The 26,466-nt window shown below is 41.1% G+C and overlaps 1 protein-coding gene across 1 annotated transcript in view; it reads left to right on the top strand.

The window, feature by feature from the left end:
* KEG (protein kinase KEG) overlaps window positions 1-26,466 on the top strand; it is a 255,984-nt gene that overhangs the window by 197,562 nt on the left and 31,956 nt on the right. The window contains exons 10-14 of the mRNA XM_089385755.1: window positions 10,958-11,082; window positions 11,263-11,367; window positions 11,490-11,723; window positions 12,863-13,196; window positions 13,337-13,525. Of these exons, the coding sequence (XP_089241881.1) occupies window positions 10,958-11,082; window positions 11,263-11,367; window positions 11,490-11,723; window positions 12,863-13,196; window positions 13,337-13,525 (987 nt within the window). The remainder of the gene's footprint in view (window positions 1-10,957; window positions 11,083-11,262; window positions 11,368-11,489; window positions 11,724-12,862; window positions 13,197-13,336; window positions 13,526-26,466) is intronic.

Genomic DNA, 26,466 nt, shown 5'->3' with positions numbered 1-26,466 from the left:
TTGCAGTTTCTAGGGCAAGTCGAAGTTGTAATTTCTAGGCAAGTCGAAGTTGCAATTTCTGGGCAAGTTGAAGGTGTAGTTGCAAGATAGGTTGAAGTTGCTGGAAAGAGGGGCTACTCAAAGAAGGGGCATTAACTTGGTCTTGGAATGCTTCTTGGTCATGGGTCTAGGTCTTGGAATTCGTCAACTGATGATTCTATAAGAGGAAGAATTGATTGGGTTTTCCTCTCAAGCTTGGAGAGGTTTTGGCCCTAGCTGATTGCCTACATCTTGTGTCCTTTGTCTCATTGTTCTTTATGGTTTAATAGCTATTTGATGAAAAATAACACATAATAATAATCAAGTACAAGAAGAACTTAATTAAGAAAGTAAAAAGTCCTCACAAGCAGTTATCATTATAAGAGAAATAATCTAATTCCTATAATGCCTATGGAGATGGTATTATGCGAAAGATGGAAAGTGGTAAGTATGGGATACCATTGAGCATCCCAAGTATCGTCCTTCCTAAAAACCTTAAGTCCCGGTCTCACTAGACTACATTCTAAGACTACTCTCCTAGGTAAAGTGAGGGAATAAGAATATAGTCAATATTGGTCTCATCCAGATAACCCCTTGATTCATATTAATATGCTCGAAGCATCAAGGAAAGCACATGATTACAAAATGGTTGAAGTCCCTGCCATTGGATGACCCACCTTCCTTCAAGAAGGAATGCCAGATGGGAGAGAGAAATCTGACTGGAGCAAGAAGTGGAGGATTTATGACATCATGTCATGTATGCTGATCAATAGGGCTGCTGGTTGGCTGATTGTCCAAGGAGGAGAAAAGTTTTCTCCTTAGGGTTACCCACTTTTTCGTGGGTAACAAGCATCACCTAGCAGGCAGGTTCTCTGACAAGATATTAATCAGATGGGCAAAATTTATAGTATGCATCCGCCTCCCATTGACATTATTCTAACAGTGTCAGAGCATGTTGTTTTTGCTTCATGCGTGATTTCATTAGTTAATGTAGCATACAATATAATTTTGGTGTTTTCACCAATTTATATAATCTCTTGGTCATTTCCCACAGATTTGGGGTGTGCTGCTGTATTGCTTCTACAGTCCTTGGAAAGTCAATGAGCTATGTGTTAGTTTTCTTTTCATGCCTCTCTATTATTTCTATTATTTCCTGTTGTGTTGTTTAGATAGGATTATTCTGTTATGTGTGAAGTTTATTTCATGTAACCTTGAGCCGTTTTGTGGCTAGCCACCGACACTTTAGGTAAGTTAAATTATTTAGGCAGGAACCATGCCTTACATTAAAAACTCAATTAAATGTTGGTTCCCTTGCTCAGGCTCTGTTGAGGATAGAGTGAAGATCTTTTTCTGTTTCTGCACTTTCTGACAACTTGCTCGTTGTCAGTGTAAATACATAACCCTCGTTCATATGCCTGAAAAAGTCCATAGAAAAGGAACAAGTAAAAAACAAATTAGAGTCTAACAGTAAAAAGGTAAGATATAAATGAGATTCTAATCCCTTATTTCCCACTACTCTTGCAAGTTTGTTCTGCATTTTACCTCCATTATGCATAGAGTCATTTGAAGGGGGGTGGGGGTGGAATTTTAAGGTTTGAAGTGCAATTTGAAGGTGGGTTTTCTGCATTATGGGTTGATTGTCATCATTGTGAGCTGATTTCACGCAGGATATTTTTTCAAAGTGGGCTGATTTCTTATATGTATTTTACATATTATATTATAAATTTATATAAATATAAATATGTTTTTTTTGTATGTGTTATATATTTTTACATAAGTATGTGCCCAAATTCTTGAAGGGTATTTTGATTTTTAAAATTTTCATGTTATTTTTTGGCACATGTAGGTATGCAGGTATGTTGTATCTTAACTGTATCATATCCAAGTGTTGCTAAAAATATGCCGCACTGTCCCTGTAACCATATCCATACAACTTGAGAAGCAACTGGTTTCATAGATGTCTGCAATAAAATATCTTTGAAATTTTGATATGGTAACACGCCAAGCATTCACTTTTGCAATATATTCAATCTCTTTTCTACGGTGACATGCGTTACCAAGTTGATATTTTTGATTAAAATGCTATTGCTAGGAATCATCAACATCATGATATCTAGACTTTCAAGCGTAATGGTTTTGATGCCACCTCTTATTTTATTCCTTGTTCTATTTTAAGGATGAAGTTAATTGCATTTGTGGTGGTTATAGAGTTTCATAGGCTTGGTTCCAATGTTATATGTTGGGTTTTAATTGGTGCTTTAGTATCAAATTTGAGTTCTAATTTTTTGATGTTTTTATTTGATTCGAACATAACAACACTTGTTGTAAATATTAGTTTTTATAGTAGTTCATTTATGACTAATACAGTCTAGGATATGTAATTTTAAGCACTGGTGTTAATACATAAGGATCAGGACAAATATTATGTCAATATAAATGGCAAATTTGATAATGCTTGACTATGGCGATATCTTCTTTTGTCAGTTCAAAACAATTCATGCCAAATATTTATGCATTTTTATTTGAGTTTAAATCAATACTAATATATGGGTGAAGTTTGGGAAGCGATGAAAAAAAAACAAGAAATTGAGTAGATGACAAAGTATTTCTTATTCATGTGCAATATGGGAAATGCAATGGCATCTGCAACTTGAATCTAACATTGAAATATTAGGGGGTAGAAAAGGTAAAAAATTTAAACACTAATTGAGAGGATAACAACTGAGTAGAATTTAATGTAAGTAATGATTGCTATTATGTAATATGAGCTTATGAGCCATTCAAAACAGTTCTAGCTTGCTGTAATAGATCTCTTGTCAATTATCAATCACCTGGAAATTGCCTATTGCCCATCAAATGGGATGCTTCGTGTCTTGTCATTTAAGATTCTTTTCCTTTGGAAGACCCTTATAATTTACAAATATTGCAGGGGAGCCTGTTGCCCTCGTTTCCCAATCCCTGGGCACTTAGGGACTGCAAGGGGAAGATCCTGTTTGAGAGGGTATGTGCATGTGCCTTTGCATGGACACTTGTGTTCTAAGTGCACTAATTGTACCATATGATATCAACTATAGTTTTAACTAAACTATACTTGCTAGTGCTTTTCATTTTTTCTTAGACTATCAGGTAAATAGATATTGAAGATAAGATAATTATATTAATGTTTGACAAATGACCACAAAAGTAGGTCAATGAGACGGAAGAATACAACCAACATGAATATAATGTGGGAACACAAGCGCAACTCCTAAAAATGTCAAAAATAATATAAGTTATAATGAAAGATACCTACATAGGTATAACATCAAAACATATGTATAAATGTATAAAACCGTCACAAAGGTACAATGATACAAACTGCTAAGTGAGTTTGGACAACTCAAGGAGCTCTCTCTCTCTCTCTCTCAATTGAACAGTGAGGTTGATGATGTCAAGGTATCCTGAGTCTGATGGATGGGGCTCCTTGATTTGTGGATTGGATGAATAATGTGTTTGGTTTAGGAGGGGGTAAGCTAAGCATACCACATGATAATAAATCAGTGATATGGGAATCAAGGGTCTAGATGCCATGCTTAAGGAATTCAACCTGGATCCCTTCCACATCGGCTCCTCGGTTCTTATAGATAGTTCCTACTGCTCTCCTAATGTCTCACTTAGAGAAAATGTGGCAATTGGTGGGGGGGGGGATATACGGGTGTGAGTTTGTGTAGGAATACCGTAAAGGGAGGTGTTATGGGAGAACTTGGGTTTTGGGTTGAGATCAGGTGAAATGGTGAGGGATTGAGGAAAAAGGGAGCACCAAAAGGCTATCAAGGAGTAGTGGAGGGCATTACAAAGTTCTTGTCTACATTATGAGAGAACTGCTCTTTTTTTACATCATAGGAAGTTATGGTATGTTTTGCAGAGGTGAGGGGAGGAAGATGGATAGTGTGTGAGGGTGAGACTTACATGACGCTGAGTTGCATGAATGGGATCCTTAGGTGTGTCAAGAGTTTCTCCTATATTATGGACCTTCAAAGGATTAGTATGAATTCTTTTGGTGTCAATTCCCTGTGAGTTTGTACAAGTGGCTGAAGAGACTTGCAGAATACCCTGAGTATAGGGCCCAACAAGAGAGGACTATTCAATGGACTTGGATTGTTTCGAACCTTGCTACATTGCAACAGGTAGATCATCAAATCACGTGAGCTTGTTTATGGAGGGATTTGCATTCTGGTTCATGTGATAGGTGTGAAATTTTCAACTATTGCAGCAACTGGAAATTATTCTTCTAATTGCAAATTAATTAACAATTTATTTGCCCATACAAACAACGAATAATTCTCTATTGCAATTTTCACCAAATTAAATTCTGTGGAAGATAGACAGGAAACTGAGAAATATTCTAGCGCACACATAAAAATTGACACAATTATTTTTGGACAAAAGTCCTCAAAAAAACCCAACTTGGTAAAACTGGTGCAACAACTGAGGGTTTTTATTATTGTGCAGCAGTGAAATAATCTGAGTACAAACTGGATTTCGAAAACTGGCTATCTTGCAAGGAAAATACTGGCACTTGATTGCCCATGAAAAGAAAGTCGTCCACCTAGCCCTTCGTCCTACTTGCTATTGACTAGGAAACTCTCTTTCCAACACTCTGGAAATATCTTTTGGCCTCTGAAGTTGATAACCAACTTCACCCCATAGAATCAAACTACCTTCTAAAGCTTCTGCGCTGCCTTTGCGCAGCCTCTTGGAGAAATTTCAGCCTCTTTGCAATGTAATCACCAAATCTGGAAAATCTTCCTCCGAATTCACTCTCCTTGCCCCTCTTTGTCTCTGCTTGTTTCTCTAGCTCGAACTATTTCGGTTGCTGCGTCTGGAAAATCGAACTCTCCAAGGAAATCAATTTCAAGTGTGTGTTCTCCTTCTACGCATTGACTTTATCTTATAATCTTCTGTTGAGACTCCAACGACCAAGATTAAATCCTAATCAATGGCTAAGATTATTTCTGGATTGATTCGTGTGAGTTTCTAGATGATTCACACCTTATCTCAATTAATACTGATTAATTAACCCCTTTTCCTAAGTTTAGACTTAGGAAATATTAAAAAAATAGGCTAATAATCTAATTGAGACACTTCTAGGTGGAATTTTCAGAAACAATTTATGGGTTATGGAAAACTCCTATGTTTTAGCCTTTCCACAAAGTTTCGAGACTAGAACACCTTCGATGCTACAAAAACTAACACTCCCTCTTAGTGAGGAAGGTGTTCTAGTGTTGCACTATTGCTACAACACCCTGTCTTTGTATCACCCTCTGTCACATTGTTGATGTTAGGCCACTGCCCACCAACCACTGTGCAACTCTGACGTTGTATCCGTGTTGCTATTGACACTGCTGCCAACTCTGCATCTGCATCTGCACTGCATCTCCCTCTTAACTGTTGTTGCTGCTGCCCCAACTACTGCAATTGAGAAGCATCCTAATTATTGAATCAACTGTGTCTTTGCTGCATCTGTCTCTCGAGTCTTGACTACTACTAGCCCCTGCACTATCCACTAAGGAATCTGCGTTGTTGCTGAGTCTGCTACTGAGCCACCTTCTCTGCTGCTAACACTGCACTGTGCTCCTCAGTACATGAATGCCACTAGTCTGCAAATGTCACTCGAGTAGTCAGACTGCATCACTGACACTGATCCATCTTGCTACTGAATACTGTGTGCCATTGTAGCAAGGTAGCGATCCATGAGGACGACACCTCACTGGACCTTGCCTAAATTTGCAACTCTGGGACTATAACTCCATATTGCCCCACCTCATTCTTGAAGGTATAGCTGCACAAATGGCAAAATCTTCCTCTTGCCTGGGGGACAACTTGTCTATCTCTACGGACGTTGCCTCCTGGTCTTGCTTCTCTTGCCTGGGGGACAACTTGTCTATCTCTATGGATGTTGCCTCTTGGTCCTGCTTCTCTTGCCTATCCTTCCTGAGAGGACATTGCGTACTATAGTGGCCAAATTCGCCACACCTGAAGCACTAGATAGGTCCTCCTTCTTATTCTCCGCCTGTCCCTGGTTGGGACCCTTCGATGCTAGGGCCACATTCTCCTCTTCCTTCTCATCCTTCATGACCTTGCTGTTACTTTAGCTGCTGGTGCTCGTTACTAGCTGTGTTACCAGAAACGGGACGGTAGCCACCGTTCCCGGAAAAAAACGCACAAGAAACACAACGGCACGGGAAACACCGTTTTCTACGGCCGTTTTTGTTAACCTGTATTTTTCCAGAGCTCAGTTCGTTGTAATTTGTTTCTTTAGAGTTCGTTCTCAGCTCTGTTTTTTTGCTCTTTGCATATATTTATTTAAAAATTTCAGGTACCAAATTCCCTTCCTGTGTGTTCATAGATTCCTGCAATGAAGCATATGTTTACCAATGAAGTACCAAATGCACCAAATTTTAATAGAATCCACAGGGACGAAAATTTCTGCAAGAGCTGTGCTGAATTTCAAACGCTCTGATTCGACTGTCTTTGGGCCTTCGGATCCTTCGCCATGCATCTCATCTAAGGATTTTTCTATCATATTCTGAATTGCCTCTACTTTTTCTTAATGTCTTGGAGTTTGGAAAAGAGTTCTATAGATGTAACATTTGGATATTCTTTATGAATGTAAAAGTGTTTGCAGTTGTTTGCATCATTCACAAAGAAACCTGAAGAGTAGAGTTTCGCTAAGCTCATCAAACTGAGAACTACTAGCACTCCTAATAGCAATTGAAGACCAGATACCACCTAGGTCGATTTCCCTTTTTGAAAACAAATTAATCTCTGCATTAATTTTAAGTTAATCTCTGCATTAATATATATGGGTAAAACTCATAGCTTAAACATAATTCCATATATGGTTTAAGAAGTGTATATTCAATTGTAGATTTTACTTATTGTTTCTTTCCGAATGGTATATTTTGGTCTTGGGTGACATATATATACAATTTTTTGAAATTTCCACACATAAACAATAATTAGCAAAAGGCATAAGAAACAGAAGACATATATTTAATGGTCAATTTGTTAAGCATCAGTATGTGAGATAAACGGTATTCAATTTATTTAATTTTTTATTTAAGTCTGGCTGTAAATCTAGTTGAAACTATATTGAAAATTAAAATTAAATCTGTGTTTTTCATATTTTTGTTGTTTTTTCTCTCTCCTCGTTTCTTGAATGCGAAACCTCCAAACTACGTTTCTCGAACCGTTGTCGTTTTTCATCTCGTTTCTTGTTTCTCGTTTCTGGTAACATAGGTTACTAGAGCCCACCTCAAGTCCTCTTGTTGTAAATTAGACCACATCCTGCCCCATCCAGATAATGTGTCTTTGCCTAAGATACTTTGGACAAACACCTGCCACTCCTCTGAGACACTGTTCAATGCTAATTGTACAAGCTATGTCAGTTGAGGTGCGTCCCAAATGGCTGCAAGTTGATCACGTACCTCCTGAATTCTGATGAGGAAGGGATCTATGCCTTCACCCTTCTACATCCTGATGCTTCTCAGCTTCTCCTAGAGAAACATATTCCGCTGCTCGGTAGAACTCTAATATAGGTGGGAGAGAGCATCCCACATTTCCTTGGCAGTGTTCTTGCCAGATATATATGATACTATATGATCTCAGACTCCATGCAAATCATTTACTTCGCCTTTGCTATTTCTTTTCTGTACTCCTTCAGCTGATTTGCATCTTGGGTTACTGCCACCACATTATCTATATAGGATTTCAGGTCATATTTATCCAGAAGGAAGGACATCCTAGCCTTCTAGATGACGTAGTTGGAGATTCCCTCCAACCTATCCTGATCTCTAAGCCGAGCTGTGGCCATCTCAAATTTGATTTGGAAACTCTCTCTTCCTCTGCCTGACTGTTGAATCTGCTACTCACACTCCTTTCTGGAGTGAAGAACTCTGCTTGCAGCAACTGCCAACTTTCCTGGGAAAATCAAATTTCTTGTTTAGAAACACACTGAGAGAAATTTCCTCTGTGTGTGCCTTTCTCTTCCCCTTCCGCTCGAATTTGCTCAACGATTCCGCTGCACTTCCTTCTAGAATTACTTTCCAACTCTACCTCTACCTACTGGAGTCCTGCTCTGAGCAATTCAATCTTTTCCTGCTCAGCAACTGGAAATTGAATTTCTGCTTTGTCACTCGCACTGCCTGGCTAGGCCCTATGCAAACCCTCGAGAAATTGTGCTGCTGCTCCCGTCAAACAACAAATTTCACCCTCTGTCTCTGACCTACTAATCTGATGAACCTTGCCTTGATACCATGTGAAAATTTCAACTATTGTAGCATCTGGAAGTTATTCTTCTAACTATAAATTAATAAACAATTTATTTGCCCATAAAAACAATGAATAATTCTCTACTGCAATTTTCACCAAATTAAATTCTGTGGAAGATATATTGAAAACTGAGAAATATTCTATAGCACACACAAAAATTAATATAATTATTTTTGGACAAAAGTCCCCAAGAAAAACCCAACTTGGGAAAATCGGTGCAACAACTGAGAGTTTTTATTATTATGCAGCCATGAAATAATCTAAGTACAATTTGGATGCTGAAAACTGGCAATCTTGGAGAGAAAATACTGGCAAAAATTATCTGAGGGAAACTACCCTCACTCTGAGCAATCCCGACACTTGACTGCCCCTAAAAAGCAAGTCCTCCACCTAGCCTTGTGCAAGCCCTACGTCACCTCTGCACAGTCCCTCAAACGGTATAGGCTGAAACTTCTGCAAATCAAGCCGTCCTGCTTTTTGCTGACTTGGAAACTGTCTCTTCGACACTCTAGAAATATCTTCCGGCCTTTGGAGCTGATAACCAATTTCACCCCAGCAGAATTGAACTGCCTTCTGAAGCTTCTGCGTTGCCTCTGTGCAACCTCCTGGAGAAATTTCGTCCTCTGCAATGTGCTCACTGGATCTGGAAAAATCTTCCTGCGACTTCATTGTCCCTGCCCCTGCCCCTGTCTGTCTCTGCTTCCTTCACTAGCTCGAACTCTTCTGGCTGTTGCCTTTGGAAAATTGAACTCTTTGAGGAAATCAATCTCAAGTGTGTGTTCTCCATCTACCCATCAACTTCTTATAATCTTCTGTTGGGAATCCAACGACCAAGATTAAATCTTAATCGATGGCTAAGATTATTTCTAGATTGATCCATGTGAGTATCTAGATGATTCATACCTTATTTCAATTAACACTGATTAATTAACCCCTTTTCCTAAGTTTAGACATAGGAAATATTAAAAAAATAGGCTAATAATCTAATTGAGACACTTCTAGATGGAATTTCCAGAAACGATTTTGGGTTATGGAGAATTCATATGTTTTAGCCTCTCCACAGAGTTTCGAGACTAGAAAACCTCCGATGCTACAAAAACTAACAATAGTAGCAAGGGGTAGGTTTATGCGTGTGACAATGAGTGGAGTGGGGGTAGGAGTCAAGGTTTGCTCCCACGGGGATCAAGGAAAGTTTATCATATTTGGTTGCGGTTGTGTCCAATGACATGAAATGAGAAATTTGTGGGGAGGAGGGGGGGCCGAAGTGGGGAGTCATCTCCTTAGGTGGGTGGTGTAAGATGCAATGTAATCCCTATCAAAAAGAAAGATGGTGCAAAGTTTTGGTGGGGTGGGTTTGGGGGTGGGGGAAGAGGAAACAAATGAAAAACCCTGAGTCCAGAATGCAAGGGAGCTTGTTCAAGATCAGTAAGCCGTGAGATTTACCCAACTGCAAGACATCTCTCCCATAACCTGTGAGGGGTCCATTTCTTTCATGCAAACTCCTATGAACACCCACAAACTTTGGCTCCAATTCTTGGAGACAAAGTGTGTCCTTGACTCTGTCATAAGGGGTTACTTGTAAGTCTGTGGTGTGGACATTGAAGTCATTGAGAAGAATGACCTCCCCAAGAGTGGAGTAGTGGGAGATGTCTGCAGAAAGATTCAGGAAATGGTCTCCCTTAAACTCCCAATGTAGTGCAAAATGTGTTGAGGTGGGGGGAAAGTAGCAAACTGCAATGTAGCTGTCCCAGAGAAGGGGTCTGTTCCAATGGAATCAGACCCTCTGGCATGTTCATCTGATGAAATCATAGTATCCCTGTTCTAGAGGGAGTCCTGTATAAGGCATGCCACACCCATGCATCCTCTGACACTGTCAGATATAGTCTCCTGTCTATATGACCATTTCCAGTGGTACCCATGGATTGAGGGTGGTGTCCTCATGGGGCTGGCATGTGACTTTGTGAGGAAAAGGAGGTCGTGGTTCCTGACCGTATCTTGAAGTGTGAGGAAAAGGAGGTCGTGGTTCCTGACTGTATCCTGAAGTGTACCTGTTAACACCAAAATGCACCAAGTTCTAGTAACAAATGGAGATGGTGGGCCAGCTCCCCCTAGCATACCCCCCAGCTGAATGAGAATGTTATTTGGCCCAAGGGCAGGAGTATCCCAGAGGGGTTGAATCACGGTTGATGGCCTTGAGAAGATTTCACAATCTTGTGCAGTCTCACTTACCTCATAACTGCTGGTTAATTTTTGCACAATGTAAACACATGGGAATTCTGTTTTAGTTAACCTATAATGTTTGTAGTCAATGGACATTTTCATAAATTGAAGAGTTCTGTTGGTTTGAAAACACCATATTTTTAGGGCATGTAAAATGCTGCAGAAATTGAGAAGCTTGGGGTGTGACATTTTCATTAGTTTTATTCATTTCTAGGATAAACTGATTCTAGCCTTAAGTTTTGTATGTTCAACTTATTTAGGAAATTAACTTTAGGTGTTTATAGGATGTTCAAGATGTTTAATATCTTTGATTATATCATAGATAATCAGATATTCCTATTTTAATTTTTACCTTGAGTAAGATGTGAGAACATCTGATGTGAAATGATTTCTAATTTGTGTCCAGAGTGATGAGGGGGACAATGCATTCCATATAGCTGCAGACACAGCAAAGATGGTTCGAGAAAATCTTGACTGGATAGTTGTCATGCTGCAGCAGGAGGATGCGGCTATTGATGTTCGAAACCATAGGTAAGTTTCTTATTTCTTTTAAACTTATTTTTTGTACTTTGTTACTTTCTATAGTGATACAAGAGAAACAATTTTAACTGATTCACATGTCTATTTCTTTTTCTTGGTCTTAGAAGCCACTGTTTTCGTTATTTTGTTTGCTTTCTAGTTCATTTTCCAAACTTTCACATGGTTGAGCAGTGGTAAGACATTAAAGGACTTTATAGAGGCACTTCCTCGAGAATGGATCTCTGAAGACCTGATGGATGCACTTTCAGTGAAGGGCATACAACTGTCACTGACAATGTATGGAAAACTTGAAATATCCCAACTCATCTTCTTCGTCATACTGTGGCCTTTTATTCTGGATGTTATTCTGTATCATCATCACTAATTATTAATTTCTTGAATTGCTATTGATAACACAGATTTGAAATAGGAGATTGGGTTAAGTTCAAGAAGAGTGTTAAGGTCCCAAAGTATGGATGGCAAGGTGCAAAGCACAGAAGCGTAGGCTTTGTTCAGAGTGTACCTGATAAGGAGCATCTAATTGTATCATTTTGTTCTGGAGAAGCCCGTGTATTGGCGAATGAAGTTATCAAGGTCATTCCTCTTGATAGAGGACAGCACGTCCAGTTAAAATCAGATATTAAGGAACCGAGGTAAGTAGGCTTTGTTATTCAGGAAACTTGTGACGTGTGTGGATGTATTACTATTATTTGGAAGGAAATCCTGCTAGGTGAGGTTCTGTAATATTGTAAATGTATTCGGTAAATGAAATCTGTCTTCCTATCCTGTAGGTATTTCTGTGATTTGACCATGTCAGATCCTGTGTTATGGTTCAATTATGTACCAAATCATATTTCATAGGACGTTCCTTCTAGGCCTTCATTAATAGCAATGTTACAATTTTTTTGTATTGATAGCAGGTTTCTGAATGGAATGCAGTTGCTTAGGTTCTATTCTATTCGCCAAGTTAACCTACAAATGGATCATTCTACTCTGCCTAATTTTTGAGTAGGACCAGCAGGCATCTAGGTTTTAGGCATGATGCTTGTCTTTTATTTCTATATAAAGACACAAATTTCTCTCATTGGTTCTGTTCTAAAATTTCTCTATTGAGAATTTGATGTTAAATAATTTGAACTTCCAATGTCTTCCTCAGTTTTGAATGAAGGGAAAAATCTACATGGTTATTAAAACAGAGGTGTTACATTGTGTCTGTAATAGTCATATGTTGTGGATAGGCTGTGATGGTTTTGAGCTATTGTTTGCCCCATAATATGGATCAATTTAAGAACAGTAGGTTAAATTTATGTCAAGAGTTTACCTTTAAAAGATTCAAAAATATATTCTCCCAATAGCCTTTATCATGAGACTATCTGAGGACATTTTTTTAGTGTCTAATTTATAATAATGGAAAAAATTCAATGTCTGTTATCATTGGCGAAACTTATATTGTTAATTGAGAATCACATATTTTAAAATATTTCTTCAAAAATAATTAATCCTGAGGCTTCCACCCTACCAAATTACCTTTTAAATACAAAATTCTTGACATTTGCTGGAAATTTTCTCATGTAAGAATGGCTTAGATCTTTCTGTTGTATGTGCAGATTATATGGCATGCATTGTATTGTGTGGTCATTTAGGAGACAAAATAATAAATGTTATTCTTTATGAAGATTGCTTCCTGTGTTAATTCATTTAGTTGCATTTTGTGGAGCGTTTCCCTTTCTTAGTTCATTTTAATATATTTATGACATCTTGGTGCAATTGCAACTTACCTTTTTTTTTTCAGGTTTGGGTGGCGTGGACAATCTCGTGACAGTGTTGGGACAGTTCTTTGTGTTGATGATGATGGGATCCTTAGGGTTGGATTTCCTGGAGCATCTCGAGGATGGAAGGCTGATCCCGCAGAAATGGAGAGAGTTGAGGAATTCAAGGTTGGTGATTGGGTGAGGATACGCCCTTCTCTTACAAGTGCAAAACATGGCCTGGGTCCAGTAACTCCTGGTAGCATTGGCATTGTATACTGTATAAGGCCTGACAATAGTCTGCTGCTGGATTTGAGTTACCTGCAAGGTCCATGGCACTGTGAACCTGAGGAGGTTGAACCTGTTGAACCATTTAAGGTAATAACATTTTTGATCTTGATAATTATGGAATTAACCTCAAGTTCTCAACTATTGGCCTTTTGTTGGAAGATGAGCTGATTTAACATATTTTTCATCATGTTCATCATTTGACATGGTCTTTGACCATTTCTATTCAGGTAGGAGATAGGGTGTGTGTGAAAAGGTCTGTGGCAGAGCCAAGGTATGCCTGGGGTGGGGAGACACACCACAGTGTAGGGAAAATAAGTGAGATAGGTGGTGATGGCCTCCTCCTCATTGATATTCCTGCTCGTCCCATTCCATGGCAGGCAGATCCTGCAGACATGGAGAAGGCTGAAGATTTTAAGGTATTATTTGTTTGTGAAGTTAAGACACATTGAATAATCGATGGGAAAACCAGAAGAGAGAGAGGATGTACTTCAAGTTCATATATTATTCAATACTTAAAGATTTCTTTGCATATGTGAGAGATGAGAGAGCTGTTACATGGATTTTTCTCTTTTAACTTAATGTACTAGCATTATGTTAACATAACCTAAAAGTACTAAATGCTATTGATTACATTACACTGATCTTACCCTTATAATCAGTCTGGAAAATACACCAAGATAAATTTGACAACTTATTTGGACCAAGTGGCTTAGTGAGAATGCTTGCAGCCTACTCTTGTGTGGGGTACATTGTTGTAGTTCAACCTCTCCATCTTCTACATGCTCCCTAATGAAATGAAAATGCACATCTATGTTTGGTGGCCTCATGAAATATTGGATTTGTTGCTAATTTTGGAACACTTTCATTGTCAGAAAAAATAACTGTTGGTCTGGTTTGTTTAAACATTAAATCTGCAAGTATTCTTTTAAGCCAAACTGCCTCACATGCCCCTTTTTCTGCCACCCTCTACTTTGCGTTGGCAGAAGAAAGTGTTACATGCATTTTGCTAACTCATGAAACTCTATCTATTCCAAGACTAACCTGTTCTTGATTTTCATTCATTCACAGAGCCTACCAAATGGAATCTGATTAGCCAATCAAATGAAGTTCTTCCTAAGTTGGACTAAACTGGATACGGATACAGGGGTGGGTGGAACAGATACAACAAATTTTCAGAAAATTGGGATTAAGATATGATGGAGAAATGGAAAAAATACCATACGGCATACATAATTCAGACTCTCTCTCTCTCTCTCTCTCTCTATATATATATATATATATATATATATATATATATATAGCACCATGAGACATACATACACAATTCAGATTAGCATTCAACAATTAGATTTTGATGCTTTCATGTCATTTATAACAATTGAAATTAGCAAACTCAAATGTTGTGATAGATAGTGTCCTATCCCGATTGCCATAGATAAGCCAACCCTTGTCAAACATTTAAACAAGAACATGTTGGCTACTTCTAGACATTGACTTTTAAATCCTAAAATAATACATCAATTGCACCTCTAAAAGAACTATTGGAATTTTTGATTAAACCCAATTTTAGAGGTCAGTCAGCAACTCAACTGATGTGTATTTAGGTTGGTCCACTGACTGACTGGACAATCAACCAAACATTGTGAGGGTTGGTCAACTAACCGAGCGGCACATAAAGGGCCTAAATTCATGGTTTCGTCACTCGTTTGGGATGGACTTGGATGATCAAAGTTGACTTAACCAGCTATATTTTGAGGGGATTGGTTAAGCACTGAGGTATAAATAAGTGAGCTCATGTGTTGAGCGACATGATGAAATGTGTTATGACATGCAATATTGCACTCTATGCAATAACATTATCTCTAGAAACGACTAAGTTATCTTGGACATGTTGTTTACTTTTTTACTATGTTGACTAGTTTTTGGGACAAGGGAACAACAGAGGCAGTGGCAGGGGCACACATCCTTGGGATGGCTAGAGTACATGCCCAATTTTTTGACGGGATGGCAGGTTCAGAACAGCAATATTTATATATATATAGTTGCTTGTAAGCATAACAGGCTGTACAATATAGTATTATGCACAGTACTTATGCTTACCAGTTCTGAAAATGATCGGGCAATTGCAAAAAGTGCTGAGTGACATTCTATTGTTGGCTCCTCAACATGAGCAAAATGTAGATTAGCTTTAGGCAAGTTAAGTGTAACTATTTTTCAATTTAGGTCTGTGAAGAGTCTATGAGACAAAGAATGAGAAGCATATCGTTGATGCAAATGCGGAGATATAATGGCTGTTGGAATTTCTATGTCTATCTGTTAGAAATTCTTCCTGCGCTATCTGATTTATTTCTTCCTACTTGTTTTGTTAATTAACAAGTTATTTACCATGTAAATACTGAAAATGATTACAAGTGCAGTCTCAACACATACAGATCATCAACTGAAGGAAAAACAAGCACACAAGTGACACTGTTGTTTTTGGACTATTGTCCCCGGGAAAACCAGTGCAACTATCTAAGGGTTTTATTATTAAGTAGTTTTAGAATACAATTCGGGTGCCAGAAATGGCTCACCCAACAGAGAATGCCCTCGGCAGTAGTACCTCTCGGTCGGAGACAGATATTCCGGCTAAACCACTGGATGAATGATCCCACAACACTGCAACACTTCTGCTGTTCTCTGTCACCTTGATAGGGACTGTGTCACCCTATCTAGCTCTCAGCTCCAATCTGCCCCACGAAATCTCCGAGCGTCAGCGTCTTTGGCCCAGCGTCAGCCTCTCGGGGCTCTGCATTAGCCTCCGGAGCCTCTGTGTCTCCCACGCTGGCCCTCCCCAGGCTCTGCGCAGCTCCTGGATGCCTCTGCGTGGCCGCCTCTTGCTACTTCTGCGTGGCCTCTAGCTAGCTCTGCGTCAACCCTCTCCCGACTTCTGCGCTGATGCTCTCGGTACTATCTCTACCTCTCTGCTATTGTATTCATTGCCCCTAAGTTGCAAGTTTGATCACTCCTTTGATTTCCTCAGCAAACCTTGCCCGAGAAAATCGAATTCTAAATCAACTCGCTGTATTCTCCAAGTGACCCTGAAGCCTCCTCTTATATTTCTCTCGTTGATAATTCAACGGCCGAGATTAAGTCCCTAATCAACGGCTAAGATTAGATCTGGCTTGATCCATGACTTTTGGACCATTCTAACTCAGTTTTATATTAATTCACATTAATATTTTATTTTCCCTAAGTTTAGACTTAGGGACTCCATTAAAAATATTAATTATTTTAATATCTCCCAAACTGGTTAGATTCTGCCCAAACCATTTCTGGGTCTTGGAGATCTCATGTGCTTTAGCCTCTCCACCAATTTTCGTGGCTAGAGCACATCCGATGCTACCCCAAATCAACACTCCCTCTTAGCGAGGACTGTGCTCTAGTAATACTCCTCATTAAGCATCACCCTGATCATCCGACATCGGTCCCTGTGTTGATGCTAGGTCTGCTGCCCAACATCCTCTGCATTGCTGCATCATGTACTGCCACCCATGGCCCTGCCACTGCCACTGTTGTATCCGTACGACAGTTCCCTCTGCATCCGTGCTGCTGCCCATGGCCCTGCCATTGCCACTGCTGCATCTGCACTGCAACCCCTCTCATTATGCTGCATCGTGCTGCCCATAGCATTGCCACTGCTAACTGCTGCACTGCGACTCAGTTACTGAGAAGTAATTGATCTCCCAACTCTACATCTCTGTCAGGCTAGAAACACTCCCGATGCTGAAGCTTCCTCTGTTGCTGACAAGTGCTCCCTCTCTGACCGCTGCGCTTCTGCAACAACTCTATGCATCTCGCACTGTTGCCTCACGCTGTCCTAGGACTCCTGCACTGTAGCTCCCTCTATCGCTCCATCTGCATCTGTCTCTACCGACATCTGCCAATCCTGCTACTCCTCTTCGGGGCTCTCGTAGCAAGGTATAATCCAAGAGGTTGGGTACCTTGAGGATCCTGTCCCTCATCGCATGTAGTCCGTCTGACTACAGCTCGATGTCTCCCCACTTCCTCTCAAGTGGCGCATGAGCACTCATGGCACAGTGATCATCTATCTCCACGTCTTTCTCCACCCTTGCTGTCACAGCCTTGGTCTCAGAAACCTCTCCCTTGTTCTTCTTCCTCAGACACTGGCTCGCATAGTGACCCAGTTCCCCACAATGGAAGCATTTGACCTTGGAGAGGTCCTTCTTCTTCCATTTCTCCTGCTTTCCCGCAGATGCTAGGGTAGCATCCTCCTCTTCCTTCTTGATTCTGACCCCCTTGCCACTGCTTCCTGCCTTGGTTAGCCTTCTGATCTCTTCTTGACGAAGAGCCGCCCACAGTTCCTCCCAATCTGGAAGGGTCGACCTGCCCAGTATGCTCTAGACAAATACCTCCCAATCCTCTGAGATTGCGTTCAATGCGGTCCTCACCAACATCTCCTCATTTGGCGTGGCCCCTATGGAAGTCAGTTGATCCCGGATCTCCTTCAATCGACCGAGGAAGGTGTCTATCTGTTCTCCCTTCTGCATCTGGTATGACCGCAGTTGATTTTCTAGTAGCATCTTCCTCTGCACGGAAGTATGTTGATACAATTTTGTCAGGGCCTCCCACATCGCATTTGCCGTGTCCTTTTCGGCAATATGTGGTACTACATGGTCCTTGACCCCGTCAAGGATGATGCTCTTGGCCCTCGCCGTTGCCGCCTTGTACTTTTCGTTCTTAGCAGAGTTAACTGGATCACTATCGTTTTCAAGGCGAAGTGCTTGAGACAATTCTTGTCTAGAACAGACAAGATCTTGGCCTTCCAGACTACGAAGTTTGAGGCTTCATCTAGTCTGTCCTGATCTCTTACCCCATTCATTGCCATTTCGCTGCTCCTCTTTCGACGCTTCTGAGTCTCTTTGCTTCCCTCCTGGAAGTTCTCGGTGTGAATCCCTCTGAGCCTCGATTTCCCTCCCGGAAACCCCTTTGCCAATGTCGAGATGCCCCCACTCCAATCGTTAGTGTAGCTGCACCACTGATCCGGATTTCTTGGCTAGAAATCCTCGACAACAACTCCCTCCTCGGTCTTGCCCTATTAGGTACTGTTCTGACCACAATACCCCACCAACTTTACTCCGCAACTTACCCACAGGCTCCTATGCCCCAACAAACTGAAGGTTAGAGCCTCTAGGCTCTGCGCAATCCCGACACCAGCAAAATCTGCACCTCCTGGCCACGAGCGTCAATCCTTCCTGACTGAGAAAGATGACCCGACACTGCATAGGTCGGCTCTGCTCCTCTTTGCCACTGTGCTGATCCTCTTCCCGACTCGAATTGCTGACGCAAGCACTGTGTCACCAATGCTTTTTCGATAGGAACAACTTCTGTCACTCGGGACAATTGTTTCTGCTGCTGCTGCTCTGCTCGGCTGATGCCCTCAGTTATCCTGTGATCTGCAGCCACCCTCTGATACCATGTTGGAATTTCTAAGTCTGTCCATTAGAAATTCTTCCTGTGCTATCTAATTTATTTCTTCCTACTTGTTTTGTTAATTAACAAGTTATTTACCATGTAAATACTGAAAATAAATACAAGTGCAGTCTCAACACATACTGATCATCAACTGAAGGAAAAACAAGCACACAAGTGACACGTTGTTTTTGGACTAATGTCCCCGGAAAAACCGAATGCGAGAAAACCAGTGCAGCTATTTGAGGGTTTTATTATTAAGTAGTTTCAGAATACAATCTGGGTGCCAGAAATGGCTCAACCAACAGAGAATGCCCTCGAAAATAGTACCTCTCGGTCGGAGACTGATATTTCGGCTAAACCACCAGATGAATGATCCCACAACAACGCTTCTGCTGTTCTCTGTCACCCTGACAGGGACTGCGTCACCCTATCCAGCTCTCAGTTCCAATTTGTCCCACAAAATCTCCGAGCGTCAGCGTCTCTGGCCCAGCGTCAGCCTCTCGGGGCTCTGCGTCAGCGTCTGGAGCCTCTGCGTCACCCACGCTAGCCCTCCTCAGGCTCTGCCCAACCCTTGGCTGCCTTTGTGTGGCCTCTGGCTACTTTTGCGTGGCCTCTAGCTGGCTTTGCATCAACCCTCTCCCGGCTTCTGCGCTGATGCTTCCGATACTATATCTGCCTCTCTGCAACTGCATTCACTGCCCCTCAGCTGCAACTCTGATCACTCATTCGATTTACTCAGTAAACCCTGGCCGAGAAAATCGAATTCTAGATCAGCTTGGTGTATTCTCCAAGTGACCTTCAAGCCTCTTCTTATACTTTTTTCTTTGACAATTCAACGATCGAGATTAAGTCCCTAGTCAATGGTTAAGATTAGATCTGGCTTGATCCATGACTTTTGGACCACTCTAACTCAGTTTTATATTAATTCACATTAATATTTTATTTTCCCCAAGTTTAGTCTTAGGGACTTCATTAAAAATATTAATATCTCCCAAACTGGTTAGATTCTGCCCAAACCATTTCTAGGTCTTGGAGATCTCATGTGCTTTAGCTTCTCCACCAATTTTTGTGGCTAGAGCACATCCGATGCTACCCCAAATCAACAATGGCATGCCATCAGCTAATGGTGGCTGTCATGGGCTGCTGGCTGCATGGCTGGCTGGCTAGCTATCACAGATAGGAGAAAAGTTTTCTCCTATAGGGTTACCCATTTTGGTTGGTAACAGTGCCAAGTGCAAGTCACTAATATCTCATTGTTTTCACAATGCTTGAGATTGAGATGGTGGAAGAACTGGACTTGAATGACTCATGGAAATCCATCTACAATATGTAAAAGCTGAGATGACCCCAAAAATGAGAACTAAGAAGAGAAATAAGCATAAGGATTAGTTCTATGAAATGTTGCATTTCATGGTCTCTTGACATGGAGGCTTTGCTTGTTGTAATGTTATCGCTAAAAGGACAATAGTTAAATCACCAGAAACCCAAATTGGAACCCATCATACAAAACCCATGTTTTGAATCTTGAATTGCAACTTGTAAGCATATTTGGATTTAGTGTAATACAAAAAAAGGGATGGACAAACTGATATATTATCCAATCATCAATGTCCATTGCCAAAACTGAAGATACATGCTTATAATATCTTCAAAATCTGTTGGGAAAATCCCTGAAATTTGCTGGGAACATATTGGTGATGGCCAGCAAGTCCCCGAGTCCTTTAAAAAGTCCCTAGCAATTTGGGGACGTTTCCTAGGCTTCCCTAAGTCCCTGAAACACTAGAACAAGAGCTACATGTTTTTATTTTTTGGTGGGGATGGGTGCCCATGCAACATACTTTTTCTATGGTTTATATTGATAAAAATGGAAGAAATAATTTTAAAATATCACATGTATCATATGGAGAATTGGCTAAACGCGGTATCACCATATTTCCTCCACGACATAAGTAAAAGGGCACAAGAATGGACAAGCAATGGAGTGAATCAAATCATTGGTCGAGAGTTCATACTGGTTCAGAAAAAGAGAAGTGTTGATTTGGGGTAGCATCAGATGTGCTCTAGCCATGAAAATTGGTGGAGAGGCTAAAGCGCATGAGATCTCCAAGACCCATAAATGGTTTGGACAGATTGTACCCGGTTTGGGAGATATTAAAATAATTAATATTTTTAATGGAGTTCCTAAGTCTAAACTTAAAAAAATAAAATATTAATGGGTATTAATATAAAACTGGGTTAGAAGGGTCCAAAAGCCATGGATCAAGCCAAATCTAATCTTAGCCGTTGATTAGAGATTTAATCTCATCCGTTGATGGACCAACGAGAAAAGTATAAGAAGCTTGAGGGTCAGTTGGAGAACACAACAGAGTGATCATTGATTCATTTTGCTAGAGCGGGGTTGCTAAGCAAAGTTGAATTAGTGATCAACAGCGAGGGGTAGTGAGTACGAGGCAGAGAGACAAAGACAATAATGGGAGACTAGCGCAGAAGCAGAGAGAGCAAGAGCAACAACCAGTGCAGGCTACGTAGAGCCCAATAGAGTCAACGTAGAAGCCAGAGGGACTGTGTCATCCACGCAGAGGCTGCGGGAGTGACGTAGAAGGTCCCAGAGGCTGCGCAGTGCCCCAGAGGGCTTATGCAGAGGGTCCTGGGGTTGACGCAGGTCAGCAGGAGGCTGACGCAGAGGCCAGAAGGGCCAACGCTGAGCTTCAGTTGTGTCTAAGATGGTTTCGTGGGACAGGTTTTCTGAATACCTATTTCCGAATATAGAGGTATTGCTGCCGTGTGTTTTTCTCTGTCGGATGAGCTAGTTAGGCACCTGGATGTACTCAGAAAGACTGCATAATAATATAACCCTCAGAATCGCTGCACCGGTTTTCCCGCATTGGGTTTTTCCGTGGACATTTGTCCAAAAATAACAGTGTCACTTGTGTGCTTGTTTTCTTTCAGTTGTTGATCTGTAGATGTTTTGACTGTATTGTGTTTATTTTGGTATTTAAATGTATTAAATAACTTGTTCGAATTTAAACAAGTAGAAGAAATAAACTAGCAGAATACAGATTAATTTTCTAACGGATAGACTTAGAAAATTCAACATGGTATCAAAGCGAGGTTGCAGATCATAGGAAAACTAAATGCATCAGCTAAGCAGAGCATTTGTAGCAGGTTCAGCTGTCCCGAGTGACAAAGTTGATCCTTCCAGAAAGCGACAGAAGATGGAATGACGCAGAGGAACTGCGTCATTAGTCGCCAGAGAGAGGCCAGCGCAGAGGCTGAGGAGGGCAAAATCAGGCTCATGCAGAGGCCAGGAGCGCTGACGCAGTTCGCTGAGGGAGCTGGTTTTCCAGTGTCGGGATTGCGCAAAGCCTAGAGGCTCAGTCCTTCAGTCGCTGGGGCATAGGAGGCTGTGGGTAGTTTGCGGAGCGAAGCTGGTGGGGTATTGTGGTCAGAACAATACATAACAGGGCAAGACCAAGGTGGAGGGAGTTGTTGCAGACGCAGATTTCTAGCCAAGGAATCCGGATCAGTGTTGCAGTTTCACAGATGATCAGAGTGGGGCAATTTGACGTTGGTAGAAGGATTTCTAGGAAGGAAATCGAGACTCAAAGGGAGTCCAAAAGAGAACTTCCAGACGGGAAGTAGAGAGACTTAGCAAGAGTTGAACAGAGGACTTGCAGGAGGGAAGTAGAGAGACTCAAAGGAGTCGACATAGGAGCGGAGATGGTCGTGAATGGGCTGAGGGATCAGGATAGGCTAGATGGAGCATCCAACTTTGTGGTCTGGAAGGCCAAGATCCTGTCCATTCTAGACAGATATCGCATCAAGGCCTTTGCCTTGAAAGTAGTGGCGATCCCAGTTGACCTGGTTGAAAATGAGAAGTACGAGGAGGCAATGGCCAGGGCGAAGTGCATCATCCTTGATGGGGTCAAGGATCATGTGGTCCAACATATTGCCGAGAAGGAAACGAAAAATGAGATGTGGGACACCCTGAAGAAATTGTACCAACATACTTCCGTGCAGAGGAAGATGTTACTTGAGAATCAGCTGCGGTCATACCAAATGCAAAAGGGGGAGCAGATAGATCACTTCCTCGGTCAGTTGAAGGAGATCCGAGACCAGCTAACTTCCATAGGAGCCACACCTGATGAGGAGATGTTGGTGAGGACTGCACTTAACGCAGTCTCCGAGGAGTGGGAGACATTTGTCCAGAGTATACTGGGCAAGGCGGATCTTCCAGATTGGGAAGAATTGTGGGTGGCTCTTCGCCAAGAGGAAATCAAGCGGTTGAGCAAGACGGGGAGTAGCGGGAAAGGAGTTAGGATCAAGAAGGAAGAGGAAGAGGATGTGGCTCTAGCATCTGCGAGAAAGAAGGAGAAGAGGAAGAAGGGCATCTCCAAGGTCAAGTGCTTCCATTGTGGGGAACTCGGTCACTATGTGAACCAGTGTCCAAGGAAGAAGAGTAAGGAAGAGGCTTCGGACTCTAAGGCAGTGCCAACGAAGGCGGAGAAGGAGGTCGAGGAGGATGACGATTGTGCCATGAGTGCTCATGTGCCACTTGAGAAGAAGTGGGGAGACATCGGGCTGTAGTCAGGAGGACTACAGACAATGAGGGGCAGGATCCTTGAGGTACCCAACCTCTTGGATTATACATTGCTACGGGAGCCCCAAAGAGGAGTCGCAGCACTGGCAGATGTTGGTAGAGACGGATGTGGATGGAGTGACAGAGAGTGCTACAGTGTAGGAGTCCCGGGGCAGTGCGAGAGGCATGGGAGTGTTGCACCAGTGTAGGATGGCACAAAGAGGTGTGCAACGGTGCGAGATGCAGGGAGTTGTTACAAGGATATCAGATGTTGGATGGATTAGTTACTTACTTCTCAGTAACTGAGTTGTAGTGCAGTTGCACAATGCAGCATGATGAGAGGGGGATGCAGTGTTGGGAAGATGGACCAACAACAACACAGATGCAGATGGAGTTGTCATATAGATGCAGCAGTGGCAGTGGCAGGGCCATGGGCAGTAGTACAGGATGCAGCAGTGTAGAGGATGTTGGATGGGGAGGCTAGCATCAGCACAGGTACCGGTGCTGGATAATCAGTGTAATGCTTAGTGGGGAGTATTACTAGAGCACAGTCCTCGCTAAGAGGGAGTGTTGATTTAGGGTAGCATCGGATGTGTTCTAGCCATGAAAATTGGTGGACAGGCTAAAGCACATGAGATCTCCAAGACCCAGAAATGGTTTGGGTAGATTGTACCCAGTTTGGGAGATATTAAAATAATTAATATTTTTAATGGAGTTCCTAAAGTCGAAACTTAGGAAAAATAAAATATTAATGGGTATTAATATAAAACTGGGGTAGAAGGGTCCAAAAGCCATGGATCAAGCCAAATCTAATCTTACCCGTTGATTAGAGATTTAATCTCGGCCGTTGACGGACAAACGAGAAAAGTATAAGAAGAGGCTTGAGGGTCAGTTGGAGAACACATTAGAGTGATCAATCATTCATTTTGCTAGAGTGGGGTTGCTAAGCAAAGTTGAATCAGTGATCAGCAATGACAGTGTGTATGAGGCAGAGAGGCAAAGACAATACTGGGAGACCAACGCAAAAGCAAAGAGAGCAAGAGCAGCAGCCAGTCCAGGCTATGCAGAGCCCAACAGAGTCAACGCAAAAGCCAGAGGGACTATGTCATCCACGCAGAGGCTACTGGAGTGATGCAGAGGGTCCCAGAGGTTGCATAGTGCCTCAGAGGGTTGATGCAGGTCAGCAGGAGGTTTACACAGAGGCCAGAAGGGCCAGGGCTGAGCTTTATTTGTGCCAGAGAGGGTTTCGTGGGACAAGTTCTCTGAATACCTGTTTCCGAATATAGAGGTATTGTTGCCATGTATTTTTCTCTGTCGGGGGAGCCGGTTAGGCACCCAGATGTACTCAGAAACACTGCATAATAATATAACCCTCAGAATAGCTGCACCGGCTTCCCCGCATTGGGTTTTTCCAGGGACATTTGTCCAACAATAATGGTGTCACTTGTGTGCTTGTTTTCTTTCAGTTGTTGATATGTAGATGTTGTGACTGAATTGTGTTTATTTTGGTATTTAAATGTATTAAATAACTTGTTCGAATTTAAGCAAGTAGAAGAAATAAACCAGCAGAATACATATTAATTTTCTAACAGATAGACTTAGAAAATTCAACAAAAAACATAACACTGAAGCTTGCTGGAAGATTCTCACAAATAAGTGCTGTCCTGGTCCATGTAACCCTTCATAAATGCAGTTTGCTGTTTTGTAGGGCCTAACCTACCACCATATCAATTTTGATATGCAATTTATTTTATCAAACATGCACAAATTTTTGGCGTTTTTTGAAACAAAGTTGAGGAATTGGTGCAAAAGATTAGAAAGAAGACAATAAAACAGTGACTGTCCTTTACACTAGGCTGTGACATTAACACCATAGTAGACAAGTGTTTGATGCAGTAACATGCCTGAAGATTAATGGTTTTTTGAACTAAATGTAAGGCTTGACATTTTTGGAAATATACGATGAGAAGAAAAACCACGAGACATAAAAATTCAGGTTACCATTGATCAAGTTTGTTTTACGCTTCCAGTCTTGCTTTATAAGCTTTGAGGTTTTATATCTATGTTTTGAGGATCAATTTAGGGTTGCATAGTTTGCTTCAGTTTTTTTTGGTTTTAATTTTAACTAAATCCATTTGAAAAAACCACTTTTTCTTGTTGGAAACTTGCCCTGTAGGGCTAAAACGTTTTAGAAAATCAGGGAACATTTCAGGATCATGTTTAAATGGTTGGAAACATTTTGGTTTTTGGATATGGCTATAAACGTTTTAGACTTTAGCGCTGTTTCCAAGCTGTATCTCCTTTAGTTCATATTTTGAAATGGAGAACAATGTATACCCCACTTTTCCTAGACAATTCTTGTAATATAGAGTTCTTCACATTTTAAATATAATATCCAAAAATATTTTGTACGTTTGACATATCTCAAATCCTAAGTCACCGGATTCGCCCTAAACCCCCTACGAATCCCGAATCTAGCGAATCCGACACGATTCGGTCCGGATTCGTGTCCAAATCATATGACACGTCGTGTCCTTTTCCGACACGTCGAATCCGAGGTCGTGTCACGATTTTGAAAAGCGTGTCACGATTTTGGGAAACGTGTCCTGTTCATGGTAATGTTCATGTTAAATTCTTAAAGTAAAAGGACATTCTCCTTAATCTTCATTTTCATCCTTTTACTTAAATTTTTAACATTACCATGAAATGACTCAGGATGTTTGAGAGTGGTTCCGGCCTCATTGGATTTCATATGGAGAAAATAGAATTTTAGATTTCATTCAAAATCCAGCAGACTTATCAGTTTTTCAGGATTTTAGGATTGGGGTATTGCAATGTTTCCATTGAATTTTGTCATGTATTAGGGTATGGAACTCGTATTTAATCAAGAGCACCAATCCCTCTATGTACCTTGATGTTAGTGACATTGGTTGTCGAACTCTGTATCATGACCCTCCTAAAAATGTACGCATCACTCAAACAAAATCTTGACTTGACATGTTATGCTTGTTCTATCTTATGTTAATGCTTAAAGGGTGATATTAATGACAAAGATCCCTATACAGATACAGAGGTAATGACAAAGATACCTCTGGATATTAATGCTTAGAGGGTGATATTAATGACAAAGATCCTGATTTTCCAACAAGACTAAAAAATTAGACATTTCTTGTGGTGGCAAGAGGGCCAAGCATAAGAAATAGATAATAGATTGACATGTATTTGAATTTTGTATGTACTATGCATGCTAATAGCTATAGATGAAGATCTATGTTTGAAATCAATAAATTTGTATCATTAATC

The sequence above is a fragment of the Pinus tabuliformis genome, chromosome Q (genome assembly GCF_031772625.1).
Source record: "Pinus tabuliformis cultivar Carrire ecotype Pingquan chromosome Q, CPIR1, whole genome shotgun sequence".
NCBI lineage: Eukaryota > Viridiplantae > Streptophyta > Pinopsida > Pinales > Pinaceae > Pinus > Pinus tabuliformis.
The sequence above is the reverse complement of the archived record's forward strand: the minus strand, read 5'-3'. Positions and strand labels throughout refer to the sequence as shown.